This window comes from Anomalospiza imberbis, chromosome 1 (genome assembly GCF_031753505.1).
Source record: "Anomalospiza imberbis isolate Cuckoo-Finch-1a 21T00152 chromosome 1, ASM3175350v1, whole genome shotgun sequence".
Taxonomy (NCBI): Eukaryota; Metazoa; Chordata; class Aves; order Passeriformes; family Viduidae; genus Anomalospiza; species Anomalospiza imberbis.
This window is the reverse complement of record NC_089681.1, coordinates 49,020,513-49,039,451: the sequence shown is the minus strand read 5'-3', so window position 1 is coordinate 49,039,451 and position 18,939 is coordinate 49,020,513. Positions and strand designations below refer to the sequence as shown.

At 36.7% G+C, this 18,939-nt stretch overlaps 1 protein-coding gene across 2 annotated transcripts; it reads left to right on the top strand.

Annotated features, from left to right (window-relative positions):
- Positions 1-729: 729 nt before the first annotated feature.
- Positions 730-17,687, top strand: METTL4 (methyltransferase 4, N6-adenosine). 2 transcript variants are annotated; one of them, XM_068191197.1, is made up of 8 exons: positions 730-1,280; positions 1,998-2,060; positions 5,246-5,612; positions 7,738-7,807; positions 9,621-9,795; positions 10,025-10,131; positions 10,731-10,819; positions 16,998-17,687. In XM_068191197.1, exons 1-8 carry the CDS (start codon positions 852-854, stop codon positions 17,138-17,140), a joined length of 1,443 nt encoding a protein of 480 aa, XP_068047298.1. In that variant the 5' UTR covers positions 730-851; the 3' UTR covers positions 17,141-17,687. The 2 variants fall into 2 exon arrangements, with proteins under 2 accessions (XP_068047298.1, XP_068047289.1); XM_068191188.1 differs by having other exon boundaries at positions 16,995-17,687.
- The last annotated feature ends 1,252 nt before the right edge of the window (positions 17,688-18,939 follow it).

Genomic DNA, 18,939 nt, shown 5'->3' with positions numbered 1-18,939 from the left:
CGGCGCCTGGCCTCAGCAGCTTGGCTGCCCTTGTGCCTGTATTAGTGCTCCGGGGTGCTGTCATAGTGATCCACGTCTCTATATGTATATATATGTATGTGTGTGTGTGTGTAGATATAGTGTATGCATATATATATATATATATATATATATATATATATATATATATAAAATATATATATATTAAAAATATATATGCATATATATACATACATATATATACACACACATATACACACACATATATATAATATATATATATTATATATATATTATATACATATATATGTATATAATATATATATGCATGCATGATATATGTGCGTATATATGTGTGAATATATACAGCGTATGTATGTGTATCTATAGTGTGTGCATGTATGTAGTATATATGTAGTCTATATAGCATGTGGGTAACGTGTAGTAAAGGTATGTAGTGTAAATGCATGTATGTGTGGTGTATACACAATGTATAGATATACACACGTCATATAGTGTTAGACATAATTGGTGTGTCATAGGGCTGTTTTCTGACTTGTTAAAAAGAGTAAGCACACTCCGTATAAACATATAAAAAGTCATATAAAATTTAGTTACTATTAAAAAAGTAGTGGTACAGGGATGAACATAATGGAGAAACCAGCTGAAGTCAGAAGTTTCAACAGTGTGCCCTGTGTGTGCATGGAAATGTCTGTCAGAAGGTAGATGCTAATTTATTAAACAGTGATAATTCTGTAAAGTGAATTCTTATAAAAATTCCCACAGGAGGAGATTGCTCCAGGAAATACAAATGGTTGATGAAGGCTGAGGTGTCAGGGAGCTGATTTTTCGTCCTGAAAAGGGGACTTATCATGTCTGTGGTACATCGTCTGACAGCAGGATGGCTTGTGGATCATCTCTCTTTCATCAATCAGTGTGGCTATGAGATCTGTGACTCCTTTGCACACCCTTCTAGCGTCACTCACAATACTTCTGTCACATCTACTGAAGACTGTCACAGTATTTCTACTTTTGCTGCCACCCCCTCGTCACACGATGGTCCTTCTTATGGTCCTGGAGGTGCCATAGAAACAGAAGGTAAAAGAGCAAAAATGAGATACGTGTTTCGGGAGGAGTTCTTTGATATTTCTAAGCCCCATATAGCTGCAGCTCCTGAGGAGCAGCTGTGTCAGGGATGTCCTGAGGTGAGCCTGACAGAAATAAAGGCCAACAGCCACAGAGAGGAATACCAAGAAGGAGCAAAGGGTGACAATGGAGATTCTCTTGCCACTGCTAGGAAGGTACGTTCTCTGTAACACAGTAAATTGCAGTTATCCCTTGATTAATAATATGCTATTAATATTGCTTTGCATACCTGAGTCTTTTTAGGTAGTGTAGAAGAGCAGAACATTTGAAGATATTCTTATGTCACTCACATCAGTAATGTGCTTTTTGTGTCTCATAAGCAGTGGATTGCTCCTGAAATCTCCTGACACTGGTTGTGGTCAGGTACACAGTCTGAAGCTGTGGTAGCTGTTGAAATTGTGCAGGTTAGCAAGTTGGGAAGGACAGAATGAATTTACTTTCAGTGTTGTTCAGTACTGTTCTGTATGGACAAAAGAAAATAAGAGTCACTGGTCTAAACCAATAAAAGTAATCATGAAGACATAGTTAACTTTTTTCTTTTATTGCTGAACTGCACTTGGCAGCTGAAACTTTTAGTATGGGCCCAAAGGAGGCATGAGAACAAACTGTGCACTAGGTACCTTCAGATCCTAGTGCCACGAATAATTTAAACCAGCTTTAACCTCTGTACCTTGTGAATGCCTGCAGCAGGTTAGGTATGTTCAGATCTTTTTGCTTATTTGACTTGTCCTTGTGATAGAAAAAGAGATGGAAAATTTCTTCTGCCTTTAAAGAGTTAAATTGTAATTTAGGTATGTTTGGTTTTTTCCCCCTTTTATTTCATCATGGAATGATATGGATTTTGTTATTGTTGGTTTTTGCTAATTCTGCAGAAACGTAAAAGGAAATGTTTATTCAACCAAGGTGAAGTAGATGCTTTGGAATACCATTCAAAGGTAAGTTGGAAAAAAATATTTTTTGCAAGTACATGCTATTTGACTTTGGGCATGTGGAGAGTGGAGGGCATGGTTGCAAACAAATTCTGGTTTTGTAGCTTGTTCCACTGGTGCAAAGAAGGAAAGGGAAAGGAAGGTCAGTCTCTCCAATCCTTATTTGAATTCAGGCTTACAATGTAGATCTTCTATGTAGATATATGTGAAATTGCATCTGAGACATTACAAAGAGCTGGAAGCTGCATTCAACAAAGTAACTTGGACTGTTACAGACAACTGAACATTGTGTTGTGATGAGTTGAATATTAGGAATTGGCTGATCATAAATTGGCAGCGTAACCTGTTCTGAAGATCAGCTCCTCAGTGTTCCAGGACACTGTGCTGGAGCTACTCAACACTTTTGTGATCAAATGTGCTTCAAAATATCTTATTCTGTAATTGAAAAAAAAAAATCTTCCTCTAACGTTTTATATTATCCTACTAATGAATGAATGAATTGGAATTCAAGTCTGTGTGCATATGTCAGTGGTGTACTGGTGAGGATACAACCAAGTTACACTGAATCATAGTAGTGAATTGTAGAAATGCAATCTGTAGGTAATGTTTGATGTATTCTTACTGCTTTCCCGAATAGGGATGTGAACCTGAACTAGGAGCTACACTTGCTTTCTTTCCTTTGACAAAGGTTTAGTCATATTGGGCTTTTTGCTTAAATCTGTTCCACTTGAGCTACATTTAGATGACTATGCTTTTTTACATTTACATGGCAACAATCTTGTAGTAAACATGTGCAGCTTGCTGATACAGTGTAGAGGTCCTGTGATTATTTTTGTGAATAAGCTGTGCATGTGCAGAATCACCTTAAAGGAGAAAACTTTGAAGTTCAGCATCAACATGAGTATGGAAACGTTGAGGCTAAAATAAAATCATTCAACAATAGAAATAAGGAAAGAAATGAAGAGAATAAGTTTGATGCCTTGGAGGCTTGTGTAACTTTGGTAATATTTGGTAATATTTGGTGAATATGTGGAAAAGACAGAGTTTGGAAAAATCTGTGACTCCAGTTAGCCTCTTATATTATTCACAGATTAGAAAGTAGTGGCTTTTTACTAATTTTGTGTTATTAAAGGTTATAGCTCTGCAAGTTAACCCAGATTATTTTTGCACTTATTTATATTTGTAGACTCATCAAAAATAAACCCAAACAACCGCAATTTTGTTTCTGCAAGTGAATCTATGAATTTCAGCTGTTGAATACATTTATGAATTTAATTCAGTGTCAACATAGGGAACAGTACAAAATAAGCTAAATTCCTTCAGCAGCCATTTGTTAAAACTCCTGCTTTGACTGCTTCATACTCAAGAGACATTGTCCACTTTGTCCACCTGTGAGTTAACACAGGCATGTAAGAAGGTATAATTTGTAAAGATATGTTTATTAATTCTGTTGAAGCAGTATGAACTTTTCTTATCACAAACCTAGGTACTAAAAATTTTTGACTCTGTACTCTCTGGTATCTAGAGGTGGCACTATTAAATTATTAAAAAAAATATTTTTCTTCCCCTGCCACTAATCTGGGAATTGTAATAAAGTGCATTTTGTAAAACCCTCTTGTAATCTTGAAGATTCTGTAATCAGAAGCTTTTGAAACCATGGTATGTATTTGAAACCTTTAATATAGCCACTGTAACTGACAATGGACAAATGGATAAACTCACTGACAATCAAAACTCATAAAGGCTCCATGATTTGAAAATAAAATGGGTCTTTAAATTTTGTGAAGGGGAGGTACTGATTCCCCAGCAGGTGAATGACAGTGTATATACATCCAAGAATCGTGTCATCCTGGACTGACTGACTAACAGGCTATTTGAGATGTTTGCCACTTAGAACTAAGTTGCAAAAATCAAATTGTGATACTTTAATTTGATTTACTGATTGTACTTCTGTATGACTGTAAAATGCATAAACTGCTGTTTTATGAAGTGAATTAAAATGTGGAAAATGACTGATTTTTAGGTCCTAGTATACATTTCAATTAAAAAGATGTTCATGGGCACAGTAACTTTAAATTAAATTAGAATTTTAAATTAAACTTCAGATAATTGGTTTGAAATTTGTTTTTGGTTGAAACAATGATATTCCACATCTGTTGTCTGAAATGTTTTATTCAGTAGTTTCTCATTCTTTCTTTCTCTAGCCTTCTAATTATTCTAGCTTTACCAAAAAATGAAAATCACCAACAGAAGTTAGTGTGGTGTCCTGGTTTTGGCGGGGATAGAGTTAGTTTTCTGCTTGGTAGCTGGACAGCTAATGTAGAGTTGATGGAGTGGGAGTGCTGCAAATAAAAAGTAAACCTAAGACTTTTAAAAAGCCCCAGAATCAACATATTGGATGCTGAAGGTAGATGTGTTGCCCAAATGTCTGCACCCAGCTGCAGCTGCTTTGTCCTTTCCAGCCTGGTCAGGACTGATCAGGAAACATCAAAGATTCTCATTTTGTGTTTAGCATGAGGATAATGTTGACAGCAAGAATTCAAACATCAGTGTGTTAAGCCGTGCTTACCCTAAGTCAAGGAGTTTGTAGTTTCCTGTGCTTTGCCAGTGAGCAGGTGCACAAAGGAAGCTGGGAGGGAACATGGCCAGGACAGGTGACCTGAACTGGCCAGAGGGATATTCCATGCATGGGATATCATGCTCACTATATAAACGATGGGAGTTGGCCAGGAGCCATGGATTTGCTACTAAGGGATGGGCTGGACATCAGTCAGTAGCTGGTGAGCAATCTTACTGTCCATCAGTTGTTTCTCTTGGGCTGTACTTCTCTCTCTCCCACTTTTCAATAATAAAAATAATGATAATAATTTTTTAGTTTCAGTTTTTAAACTGATCTTATGAGGTTTGCTTTTTATCTTGGATTCTTCTGCCCACCAGGGACTGGGAGGTATGTGGTGTGAGTGAATGGCTGTGTGGTACTTTTTTGCCAGCTGGGGTTAGACCAAGACACACACCTTATTATAATGCCTTTGTAGCTTTTGAGCCAATGATCTCAATAATTGGCAAGGATCCTTTTCCCTGCCTGCAAATTGAAATTTTTTTTATTTTAGTTGCATTCCCTGGTCAAGTAGATACTTGAAAGATATTTTCTTTTCTCCTTTTTTTTTTATTTTTTTTTTGTCACCATACAGGTCAGGAAGCTCATTTGGGAAGGGACTTTGCATTTAGTCCAAGAGGGACTCAAAAGTGGTTTTCTTCACCGTACTACTGCAAAACTCAGTTGCAGGAAGAGTAATGTTCCTCAACGCATTGTCTGTGGCTTGGCTGAATTATGTGAAATGGCAAAGCAGTTTCCAGCTGTTGATGAAAGTGTCCATCAAGCTGTACGTGTGCTAGAGGAGGAAACCTCCAGTGCAGAGCAGGACCTGCTTTCGTGTGTTATGGAAAACAGCTCAAACTGTGCAAAGATAATTGTGTTAATGGGGCAGAAATACTTGGTACCACCAAAAAGCAGTTTCCTCTTATCTGATATTTCATGTTTACAGCCCCTGCTGAACTGTAAGTATCTTTAGGTGTTATAATTTATCCCTTTTCTCCTGCCCAAGAAGGGCAGTTAATGTCAAGATGACTCAATGAACAGACTTTAACATACAGCATCACACTGATAGCAAATGCTGCTGCAGGCTTTCAAGATGACATTTCTAACTTCATGCAAATACGTAAGGACTTTCAAAGGAATCCTGAGTGGTTAGGAAATCATGTCACGAGGGGATTATGTGTCTCCAGGTGACTTCTTTAAAAGTTTCAGCCAAAATACAGGAGTTTGTGAGCGTGTTCTGAGCTGCTGTCAGAATTAAAGTCACATAAACACACCGAATTGGGACTAGCTATGCTGCTGGGTCCCTGTCCCACAGGATGAGCCTTTAGCATAGGTGGGTCCAGGCTGCTGCTGAAGTGGTGCTCCTGCCGTCTTGATTTTTAGCTAGATTAAACCATGGGGGAGGGATGAGATAATGCACCATAAAGCAAATGTTCACTTAGAGACTCATCCTGTTCAGGGGCAGGGTCTTTTTAGACTGGAATAAACTGGTCGTGGAACAAAGCCCAGTGTCCCCCAGGGAAGATAACAGTTTGAGAGGCTGTTGCACCCAGCTGGAGAGCAACACCCCTTTAGCAAGACCACCAGTAGCAAGCATGACTTGACTTTTCAGCTGCTATGTTTCACAGCTGAGAGTATTGGCTTATGGAAAAATCAGGGACAGGGAAATGGGGGGATTTTAGAAGTCCTCTGTAAAAGTAGATCAAAAGCTATCCAAGCCACTATCCCCAGCCCTAAGCTGACAGCATGCATCAGTCTTCAGTGCCGTTCCAATAGCTTTCAAATTGATCTTCATTATTGTTATTACTATTATTTTTATTACTATCAGTCACAGTTAGGCTTTATCAGACAGTCTTACTGGAAAGATGTTGCCTGTGAGCAAGAGCTGGGCATTACTGCTTTACCCTCTAATCAGTAATTTTAGAGTTTTTAATTGCACTTGAGAAGAGAGGAAGCATATGTAATTTAGATGTTATGTTTTTTTAATTTTGTTTTTTATTGAGAAGATATTCAGGACATAGACTCTTACTGTCTAAATAATAATTTTGCATTTGAAGTCCAAAATCTAGCTAGCTAGTTGTTTTCATCTGTAGGAAAGAAAGATTATTATCATTCTGTTACTACTCTGCACAGTTGACCATATAAGATTCTCCAAGGAGTTACAGAGCAGACCAAGAAATCTGAGCAAATGGTTTTGAAATAAACAACAGTGAATGTTAACATAATGCCCTGACTGTACACTTTTTTACTGAGTAAGTTTGCTGTCCATTTTAATTATTATTTTTCATCTTCCCTTTCACCTGCCAAAAGAGAAGTAATTCTTGCTGGTCAGTCCACTGTAAGGATAACACCTTAGGTGTTAAATGAATAAGGTGTAGTAATCACATTTCATGAACATCAGATACTAAGCTGTTCTTACCATCAGACTCAATGAAAGAATACTCTCTGGAGAAATAAAACTGAGGAGTTCTGTTTTTTCATGGATGTGTTCTGTATCTTCTGTCCTCCAGATAAAGTAAATTCAGCTGCTCCCATGAAAACTCCTTTTGTTCTTTTACTCTTGTTCATTGATTCCCATTTCATACACTATGTCTAGTTATCTGTCTGTCTTTACCTCCAGTAGTAGAAAACAGTTTTCTAGTGCTGGCTTGAAGCTCTGCATGTCCCTGTTGGCCTAATAAAAGATTAAGCAGGACAGAATTCTTGCATTCAGGGCTGTAGCTTTTCACTCAGCTGGGGGCCATACTGCATAGCTTCTGTTGTGAAACTTGGAAAAAATTTTATTTTTGAGACTTGCACTTTGGTATCCTTTTTTTTTCCTGGAAGTCCTAAACATATTAAAAATTTATTGGTGGGATCTGACACAGACCACATAAAAGTCCTTTCCTTAGGTAAGCAGCCTAAAAATATTGAATTTTCTGATATGATTAACATAAATTAAAACAAGCATGTCAAAAGTCTTTTAACTTCTTATTTGGAAAGAACAGAAGAAATTTGCAGTTTTACTTTATATTTGTTTTAACTCAGATATTTTTAAAGCTAATTTACTGGTTTTTATTTTTTTTCTTTAATTTCACTTGCCAGACAAGAAAAAATACGATGTAATTGTGATTGATCCACCATGGGAGAACAAGTCTGTTAAGAGGAGTAATAGGTATGTTTTACAGCAAAATCAAACAAACTTTGTCATCATAGCTTACAAAGGGTAATTAACATTTTAACATACTGATCCAATCCAGGACCAGTATAACTGTGAGACTGTAGCTCAAACTTGTAAATATTTTGACACATGCTTACCTTCAAATCTATGAACTCTCTTAGGTATTTCATTGAAGTGTGTTGGATACTTGGCATACAAAATATTTGCAAGAGTACATCTTAAATTATCTAGCTGGTGAGAGAATGTTAGGCCTTTACCAAGAAAGTATGGATTCAGCTGTTCTGTGGGGCCTGGATCATGCACATATTAGTTTGTAATTAATAGGGTTACTTCAGTGGACATAAAGCTAGATAAATGTGTAAGTATTTCCAAGACTGAAATCTTGCTCAGAAGTTTGAGTGGGTTTTTATTTAATTTGAGGTGTAACTTAAGCTTCAGTCTAATGTTTAGAAGAACGTAATAACGCAGCAGTAAAATCCTCTAGTGCAATAGGAACTCCCAGTACTGTAGTTTATGAAGTCATTAACTTAAATTTTTATGGGCTTCCTTCACTGCTGAGTAACTTCATGTTTATGCCAGTGGAGTCCTCTTGAATACCATAGAATTCTATCTTCTTGGAAGAAGGGTAGACAGCAAATATGGTCTTACAACTTTCTAGAATAAAGTTCGCTGTAGCTTTTGATGCTCGTCATGAAGATATAATTTGAAGATGTAGAGACTGATGAGTAGGCTTTCCTTTGAAAGCCCTTCAGAAACCTCTATAAACTCTCATTCAGAAGTGTCTTTCTTGAGTATATAAGGTACTCAGAGAAGAATTGTAGTTACTAGCATAAGTTAGTCGCCAAGATCCCTTCTCCCTTATGAAATAAAGGCAAAAAGTGGAGGAGCTATCACTGCTTATAATTGTCTTGTGGGCAGCTGATCATTGTGAAGCACTGCTCATCTGGGTGAATCGTTTCTCCTCTGCTCAGTCTAGTCCAGGAGGTATTTGGATTTTATCCTTGTTTACTGTTTCTCACTGTAGCATTGTGTAGGGTCCTGGGTACCTACATGGTGGCTGCTGATTTTCATTAGGCAGTGTGCCAGTATTTTTGGTGCTGCAATGTGTAGGTTGCAGGAGCTGCAGTTAATTAATAGTGTAGAATTGCATCATGAAAAAAAAATGGTAGAACAGGATAGGAGGATCTGGAAAGCATCCTGGATTCACTGGTGGAGCATTGTTAGCTCAGAAAAGTGCAAAATGGTTTTGAATAACCTAGAAAACTTCTACCATGGCTGATAATTTAAAAAAAAATGAACAACTTGTGAAAATAATTGGAGAAGTTATTATCTCTAATGACCTTTTCACTTGCCATTCAAATTAGTGTGACTCACTTGTCATTTTCATTCAGAAGAGAGTTTATTATGAGAAGTGAATAGTAATACATTGCCTAAGAAGCTTCTGTTCCCTAAATAGCTTTTTTGTGGCACAAAGAGGAGAATATTGAGTTACATCTGATAGTTCTTAAATGAAACATATGTTTCTAAACTTCAGAGTCACAACTAATATTGCTTTATTTCGAGGGATAGTGGAAATACATAGTTCAAGGTTCTGCTCAGTAAAACTTATGTACATACACTAATGATTTTATATAAAATCTCTCAGAATTGTCCACTGGGTGTCAGTCTTGAACTATTTTTATGACTTAGATTGTCAGGAGATAATTCTTGAAGTGAGTGGTCTGTGTAATTTTTTTATCCATTTGTTTTGCTCTGCAATTTTTATGGTTGGTATATGCTAATTTGCTTTCTCACTTTATTGGCATAGATACAGCTACTTGTCTTCATGGCAAATCAAGCAGATTCCTGTACCAGCATTAGCTGCTCCAAATTGTCTTGTAGTCACGTGGGTGACTAATAGACAGAAGCACTTACGTTTTGTTAAGGATGAACTTTATCCTCACTGGTCAGTGAAAACACTTGCTGAGTGGCACTGGGTAAAAGTAAGTTCTCAATTTATTTTGTTGATTTCTTGGACACTGAGAAGACTTGCCCTATGACACTTTGTGTTCTTCTAATTTGTCTAATTCAGACACTTTGTGTTCTGCCATTTGCTTCTGTATTTGCAAGCTGTGATATCATCAGTATTCTCCTTTTTATAAAGGAAAAGATCTTGGAAAAACATGGGATATTAAAATTTTCTACTGTATATTTTTAACTCTCTTGTGTCAGATTACTACAACTGGAGAATTTGTGTTGCCTTTGGATTCTTTGCACAAAAAACCGTATGAAGTTCTCATACTGGGCAGAGTTCAGGGAGATGTGAAGGAAGCCCTAAGGTATGTCCGGATAGTTATGGTAAATGTCTTTTTTTTGCAGCTGCTAGGATTCTAGGATTGCCTTTGTATGTATCACTTACTCATAATGCAATAAAATATCCCAAAACCTCTTGACTAATTCTGGACCTAAAGATAGCCTTATTAGCTTTGGAATAAGAGAGTGCCTTAGTGAGATTAAAGAGTGGAACCCCCTGTCTGTTCCTTGCATCTGCTGTCTTGGGAAACTGTCTTGGACAAAAGCCTTGTGGACAGGGCTTCCTTTGCTGACAGGTTCTCTTGGACTACAAGTTCTTGGCACAGGCTGGTGCCATTTTGGGGATGCAGCTGTTGTTCTACACATGACAACCTACAGGACTGCATTGTTTGTTCTCAGTGGCTTTGCATGGCTATTGTAAACCATGTTTTGTCCAAAGCCTCAATGATTTCATAAACTATCATTTTATATATTACATTTAAGCATTAACTTCCCTTGGACTTCCCTGAAGTTTGTGAATGAACATTCTGTATGTTATTTCCCATCTGAAATAACTCTGGAAGAGCTGTAGCATCACACTGGATTAACATTCATTCTCATGTTTCTTTTCTGATTTATACAGCAGGAAATCTGAAGGTGTTCTTCCAATTCCAGAGCATCAGTTAATTGTCAGCATACCCTGCAGTCTGCATTCACATAAACCTCCTCTTGCTGGTATGTTTTGGTTTTTTTGCCTAATGTTTCTGTAGCACAGTGGTCTTGGATGCCTCATTATGGGATGTGCCTAGAAATGCCTTAATTTCCCATCTGTCAAGCAGTTTTACTCAACAGAACTTTTGGTTCCCCTAAAAGTGTTCTGAAGCACCTCAGTCTTGGTCTCAGAAAATTAATGTGAAAACTAGAACTTCAAGTAGTACTGTGTTATCATTTTGGGTGGATGTAGAAAAAAATATTGCCTTTTTCAAAATTTATCTTTTAAATACTGCAAAAACAGTTTTACAGATATTTCATATATGAAGTTGTGACGAATGACCTAAAGTACCTTGTAAGGGAGAAAACTTTGGGAATACATAAAATAGGAAAGCAGAAACCTCCTTCTTTATGATGTCATCCTGAAATAAATGTTTACATATCTGCATGAATTAATTATATGCCTGCAGTACAATTATGCCTTTAAATCCAAAAACTTAACTATTTTAAGACTGCTAACAAGAGGCAGCAAATAAGGCATTCCCTGCTTGTTTCTGAGGAGTTGTATTTCATTCATTGAAATTGATGCAGTAATTCCAGCCAGCCAGTTAGTGTGGGCATAAATTCAACTTTTTTGAGCTAGGCCAAAGAATTGTTCTGGAGCACTTTTACCAATTTTGTCAATAGAAACTGGTACTTCTTTCATCATTACAGGACCTTAGAACTTAACAAGGCTGTGATAAGAAATATGTTGAATACCTCTCACAAAATCAATGTCATCCTCCACCAAGGGGGAAGCTCACGATGAGTCTGCAAATATTCCAGGTGTTTTGTATTCACATCAGAAAAGGCAGGTAGAAGAAAAGTTTAATGCTCTTGGAGGGAAGAGGTGTGTCACACTTTGCTTCACTGATATGCTTTCCTATTTCTCTTCCCAAGGGGTAGAACTGCTTTTGGTCTGAACAATTGTTGTACCTCCAGGGATGCTCTAAAATCTGTGTTTGGGGTATTGAATTTATTAAATTGCCTTATCTATCTATCTATCTATCTATCTATCCATCTATATCTACATACACACACACCCTGTTAAAAAACTAGTAGGAAGGACATACTTTGGTAAGATAAAAATAGAAAAAAAAGAAAGGCAGTTCTAGGATGATCTTTTTACCATCCTGAAGCCAACATCTTTATGAATTAGGGCTAGAGCCAGGGGTATATGTGTTGATTTAAGCTAATGAACAGTGCAATAGTTATTTATGAGGCTGTCATCTAGGGTCCCTTTAGCAAGCCAATACTTAGCAGCAAACTTGGACACAAACAGGAAACTTGTGAGGCACCCAAGTGTGCAAACGAGCAGTTTGGATGTATTATAGAAAATTTTAGTGCAACAGTGGTCCTTGGAATAATTCTTTTGTAGGGCAGAATCTAGAAACCATATTGGAGAATGCTTTATAAATTATAACCCCGAGTAGACTTTGAAAGAAACGGTCCTTTCTAATTTCTTGTATATTTCTTTCTAATTTCTTGTATATTTCTTGAGTCTTCACTTGAGTGATGGGATTTGATAACATTGTGCAGCATTTGTTTTTCTCTTTGAAAAAATGAACTTGCTGTGGAGCAATAGGAATGATTTAAAAGGTTTTAGTGAAAATACACATATATCCTACAGTTTTTTAGGTAGGTCTGTGCATAATATGGTTATGTATTGAAAAGGTAGACGTAAAGCAAAAGCTGATTGCTGATGCTTTGACTTCTGTGCTGTACAAGGTGTTGCTTTCATGACCAGGCAATATTCTCAAGCAGCCAGTAGGGAGCAGCTGAGCTACATCCTAGAGGGGTTCAGAAGAAATTTGAACAGAAGCAGAGATTTGGCAAGGGGGGAGAAGGACACTTGATGAGTCACACACCTTCTTATGCTTTGTTTAAGTAGTAACAAAGCCAAAAATATTAGTATTTAGTAATGCTGTCTGGCACTTTGTTTCTTATTACAACAATAAAGGTTGTATGTTGGTACATGTGTAGCCACTTAATGACTGATATAGAGTTTATCTCTCTGGGGGAAGAGAAAGATGTAAATTAAAGTAAGCCATCAAAAAGAGATGTCTGTGTTTCTACAGTGCATTTAACCATGAAATTGCAACTGTAGGGGTTTTTGGTGATGCATGTGCTGTGTTCAGTGCTTAGAGCTCTAATATGTCATTGTGAATGTATTTAAGCTGCTTTATGCAAATGTGTTAAAATCAAATTTTATTACTCCAGGTTTTGATTCAAATAACAGCAGGTTTTCTTCCTAATTCAATTCAGTGGTGCTCTTAGCACAAAGGATACTCTGTTACAGATGTGTATAAAGTTCTACATAACTTCACATCACCTTTTTTCCTTTTCCTGTATTATAGTTTGTTCTTGTTACAGCCATTGCTCTTCCAGTTTTTATGTATATGCATTTATTGTTAGAAAATAACACTGTTGTGTAGGAGTTTGCCTAAAAGCATTGGAATTAATTCTTGGCTATGTTCTATCCAATTTGCATATCTTCAGCAGAACTGTGCAATGAGGAATCATGGGAGGTCCCTCCTCCTGTAGCAATGATGGCTTATTAGGCCATGTTACAAAGGTTTTCTTGGAACCAAAAAAAGTAAATGCCTGTTGTTTCTTTATGGGCCTTGTGTGCCCCTGCTGTGAGACTAATTGGTGCGTCAGCATCTAGGTTTAACTTGAAGTTCAGGGAAGATGCAGTGCTGTAAAGCCATCTTTGAGCTGGATTTCAGATCGTTTTCTGGTCCAGGGTTTAGACAAAGTGGGCAATAAGGACCTCTATGTTGCAAACTCTTTTGAAGGATTCTTTTAAGCTGAGATAACTTGCACTTTGTGCTTTGCATGGCTCACTGATCAAGCAATGAAAAAGCAGACAGTTATTTTCACTTTATATATCCAATTTGTCAACGTAGAACCTGCTTTTTAGGCAGTGGAAGTCCAAAAATAAGGAGAAACTGTTGCTTGTTTCAAAGATAATTCTTTATCTCATTTGAACATTTTTAGGAACATGTATATTCAATACGTGTTTGGGATTCGGAGCATGCAGGTGTGTCAAGTCTCCTGCCTGGCCACTGGATCATGCTTCAGAGTGAAATGGGTTTTCTGCAGCTGTTGTGTCTGCCAGCTGGCTTTGTGCTTGCTTCAAGTGTCCTAGGGCGTTAGGTGCTCAAGTATAAGTACCTAACTTGCTGTCATAGTGTTTGTGACACCTGCAAGTGATAAAGAATAGGCTGTTTATCATCTATTTAACCTGTTTCCTGTCGGTGGTACCTGTAAGTGGATAGAAGTAATTGTGTTCTGGATTTTGTTTGTCAATCTATTCCTGAGGTAGAAAAACTCAGTACTTAAGTTTTCTACTGATGGAACTCCTCTAAGTTGTTTTCAGAGGAAAAATCCCCAAAGGTTTTCTTGAGGGCTGCAGATCAGATCCGTGTTTGTTGAGATAGCCTGCTGGTGATATAAAGGTCTAACAAAGAACAGATAATTTGTAACTTGAACACTGATCTTTCCTATTTGAAGGAAACCAATGTAATGAGATTTTAAGCCAACAAAATTCAGCTCTTTTGATATGGTAATTTCGTTGCAGTGCAAGTTACTGCCTGATGGGATTATGTAAATGCCTACAACCTAGCAGTGAAGAATCATACTATAATGAGGTCTCAAATTATATGTAATATGTCTCTTTTTTAAAAAAAGCCCTCTGAGTTTAAAAAGATGCTGTCTCTGCCAGAAGGAGAGGAGGAGATTCCTGTGGCTTCCTTTTTAAATTCTAGAACCAAACTGATAGAAAGACTGGCACATGTTTCCAGCTTCTGCTGAACTGATTGGTTTCTTAGCTACCCCTTTATTGCTTTCTGGTGAACCAATCCTTGAGGTTGGTTGAATCTCCGAAGTGTGCTTTTCAAATTTGTTCTTTTAGGTATGAAAGTTTTTGGTGCCTATCAAAACTGCTTTGGATTACTGAACATAGTGCTATGATGATATTTTTAACTTGTGAATTTTAAGGTCTACCACCTCTCTGGGCAATCTGTTCAGTGTTTCAGCACCCTCATTGTAAACAATTGTTTCCTTATATGTAGTCTGAATTGATCCTAATTTAGTTTAAAACCTTTATCCCCTGTCCTATTGCTGCAGGCCCTGCTAAAATAAGCTTGTTGCCTTCTTTCTTATAAGCCCCATTTAAGCAATGAAAAGCCATAATAAGGTCTCCCTGGAGCCTTCTCATCTTCAGGATGAACAACCCCAACTCTCAGCTTGTCCTCCTAGGAGAGGTGTTTCGGCCCTCTGATCAAATTGTCAGCAAATTATGCACAAGAAATTCTTATCTTAATGGAGCTGTGAAAAGAACAATACATTTTACCACTTTTTTTATTATGATGTGTTTGCAAAATGGTATTAAGCAGCTACTCATAAGTAGTGTCTAATTAGATGAACATCCACGACACCAAACAGTGCGTGAGTTTTCTGTCAGAATGTACATTTTCCTCTAAACTTCCCAGACTCTTCTCTGCAAATCCTAGATTTGTTTAAACATTTTATCTTGCCTCTAAAAGAAGCTGGTTTTTGGAATTCCAAAGATTCCTTCTGGTAGCAGTATTTTTTAGATTAAAAGCTGCCTTGGTTATAACCCATCTGAGACATTCATGTAACATTTCTTAAAGATTCGGAGAAGGCAAATAGATTTTTATGCCATGCCAAAATACAATAAAGCCTGGAAACAGCCATTAAAAATATTTACAGGACAGTTTTTAATATACTGGAGCTTTGGAAGAGGTGATCATGTAGGTAGGAAATGCATCTTGTGTTGGCTAACACTAGAAAATGAAGTGGGTGCTCATCTTTCTGCAACAGGAGCAATCCATGACCTGATCAGCTGGAGTCTCACACAGGGCATCTGTGACTGGCAAACTTAATGCAAAAAGTCAGTACTTGGATTGCACCAAAAAAAAAAAAAGAAAAAAAAAAAAAAAAAAAAAAAACGTTTCCTCTCATACTTTGGTGTATGTTGACTGGATGTGTTTTTGCTTTCTGCTGTGATCATATCTGAGAAGACTGAGTGAAGCAGCAAAATGTTGGCCTTATGAATTGTATTTTTAAGTGACAGAGATTCAGAAATCTGATCTAAAAATGACCAAAGTATCCTTTGGAAAGGGATATGTTTCCATAATTTTTCTTCTTTTATCTTCAGCAGGAAAACAAAATACTTAACATGCAATTTTTAGTATAGATAAGTTTTTCAATCTTTCTGCCTTCTCTCTGTTGGGTACTCCTTAAACCTTTGTTTTTCTCATGTTTTTGTACACAATGTTTTTGTAGCCATTTCATGAAATCTAGTTAAGGAGTTGGTTAAACCAGCCACAGACTAAATGGCTCTATATGACAAGTACCACATTTAACAATAAACTCTCTTCAATAATACTTTTCAAGCAAAATGCAAGATTTTTTTCTATCACTCCAAGAATACCAGTCATGATCAGTGACACAGCTGATGCTAAGATGTCTTTATATTTGGATTTAGGCAGCAAAAATGCCTAAGTGTAAAAGAGATTTATGTTACTGAATAACAGCAACAGTTATAGAAATATCTCTTCAGCTGCCGGGTTGATACTGGGGGAAAAATAGTTCCTGCATTTTTATAGCCCTTTTAGTGCTATACTTATTTAACTGGTCATATTTAACAGTTGTCATTACAAAAATACTTTTATCCCCTTTAAGGTACAGAGGAAAAGAGAGTGTGCTCTTAATTAAGAAACGGATTTATTTATTTATTTATATAAGTATTGTCCTCATGTTATTGGAGCTAAGTGAGACTTTAGTAGGTGTTTGGTTGATATAAGTAAAAAAAATTCAGAACTCATCTATGTAGAGGCTGAAATAAATCCTCCTTCCCTTTCTCTAAATGAAAACCAATAAATCAAGGCTATTGAAGGCCTTGACAGTATTTTTCAGAATCTCAAGGGCATTTATTTAAAATTACTTTCTCACTATAAATAGTCCAGCTGTTTGATGAAACCTCTGAAATTAATTTGCCGTCTCTCCCTTTTTTAATGAAACATTCATTTTTTCATCTACTAGCATCACGGGGGAGGTTTTACTTTTTTACTATTGTTATTTGTACCATTGTTATTGTTGTTGTCTTCATTTTTTTTTTTCTCTTGCACAGCAGTGCTGGCAGAGTTCATCAAGCCAGATGTGGAATGCTTGGAGTTGTTTGCTCGCAACCTACAGCCTGGCTGGACCAGCTGGGGAAATGAGGTCTTGAAGTTTCAGCACATTGATTATTTCACTCTTCTGCAGAATGAAAACTGAGCTGGGTCTTAGACATCTATACCTTCTGAAATTCCACATCTTCCCAGGGGGCTCTTGAACTAAGCTTTATTACTGATGGTGCACCTAAAGGTAACAGAAATAAAACCAATTGCATTTTAGTTAGAATTCTCTAGGTGACAAGATATCTGTTTGATGCTATCTCCCCTCTGTGCTAGGTGGTCCCTTATTTTGATCATCTGAACATATTTAGATACTGATGTTATTACCAAAAATCAGTGAAGATAAAACTCAACAGCAGGGTAGCATCAAGAAGCAGGCATTCTTTATTTGGCCAGATGCATGAGGGAGTATCTTCTCTGAAAAGCTGTGTATGCTGATTACAGAGAAAGCACCTGTTTATACACTGTATTTTACATACATATTCATCGACCTTTCTGAATAATGTACAGATGATGATAATTTGCCCAAAATCATTAACATATGTTCCCTCCCCTTTGCACACGTGTTCTTCTGTACCAGAGGTTTCTTTGGTGATTCCTGGTGGTCAGCCACCCCAATATCATATTTGACCATCCAATGAACTGGTCAATAGTTGGCTTAACTGGGCTGGTTACTATACAGTTTTCCTTCTTGGTCAATGTTTAACATGACCCTAGAGAATAAGCATTTTGTCATTCTATAGGCTTGTGGTTTATGAAGAACAATCATATTAATCCACCAGCTTGGTGGTGGGTTAAAACAATTTTTCATCTGCCAACAATGTTAGAGTGTAAGTTCATCCCTGTTCTTTTTAAACCTCAAGAAAAGAAAGATATTTTAAAGTATTCTCATTGCAGCTATCAAATCTGAGCTAATAGCACATTGCTACTGCTGTGCTGTAGCTGTTGTGCTATTTTTAAATAATTATAATGTATTGTTTTTCAAGGGACAATGGAAGTAAACAATTCTGAATGGTGCATGTTTTCTTAAAGCTTTTTTTTGCAAAACAATTGGTCTTGAACTAAAATAGTTATGAGGGCAGTGTATCTTCCTACATATTTGTATGTGTCTGTCTGCCTCAGGGAAAGTAAAAGGAGAAGTGCTTATATTTATTGGCACATGAATTCTTGTCTGATCATATTCTATGTAAAATTATACTTCTAAAACAATTGGCAATTCTGTCTTTGTGTATATGGTGTTAATTTTTTGACTACATTGTAAATGATCAGTCTCATCTTAAAAATTCTGAAATTGTAACAGATTATATGTATTTTTTTTTAATTCTTTCCTAATGTTCTGGAACATTATAAAGCCATGCCAGTGAGCTGTATTTTTCAGCTAAGAAAATAATGATCCCTTAAAAAAAAAAAAAGAATGGTACACTTTGTGTATCCTTTGCTGTGCTTAGATTTACTTAGAAAAATACAAAGAAAATGTAATGAGGCCTCTGCCACTTATTTATAGTACAGGCAGAGGTGCTGGACAAACTGATTTTTCTGATGGCAGGTTCCTGAGTTCTGACTGTTTGTAATGGAGAATAAAATACATTGCCTAACTTCTTTACCTTCATTTCCATTTTGGTAGCTTGGTTAGCTGTGAAGGTTATTTTAAAGTTAAACTTCAAATGTTAGCAGAGTATTTTTTGTTAATTTTGTAATAAAAATCAAAATAATAACTTGTGTCTTATTTGCAGACCCAGTTTCTATATTACTGTTCAGTTCCATGTTTTGCCTATTGGAGCAGTGGAGTTAATAAAACAAGGAAAATGCTTTTTTCTCCCTCCCCCAACAGTTAAACATATACTCAAAATAAGTAAATTATGTAACAGTGGAAGTAGTTACCCAGGAAAACATTTCTTG

Bases quoted from the DNA above. Each gene is read 5' to 3' on its own strand.
- METTL4 (XM_068191188.1), top strand. From the start codon at position 852: ATGTCTGTGGTACATCGTCTGACAGCAGGATGGCTTGTGGATCATCTC. The intron at 5,613-7,737 runs GTAAGTATCTTT...TTCACTTGCCAG, and splicing joins TTTACAGCCCCTGCTGAACT to ACAAGAAAAAATACGATGTA. The intron at 10,132-10,730 runs GTATGTCCGGAT...TTTATACAGCAG, and splicing joins GATGTGAAGGAAGCCCTAAG to GAAATCTGAAGGTGTTCTTC.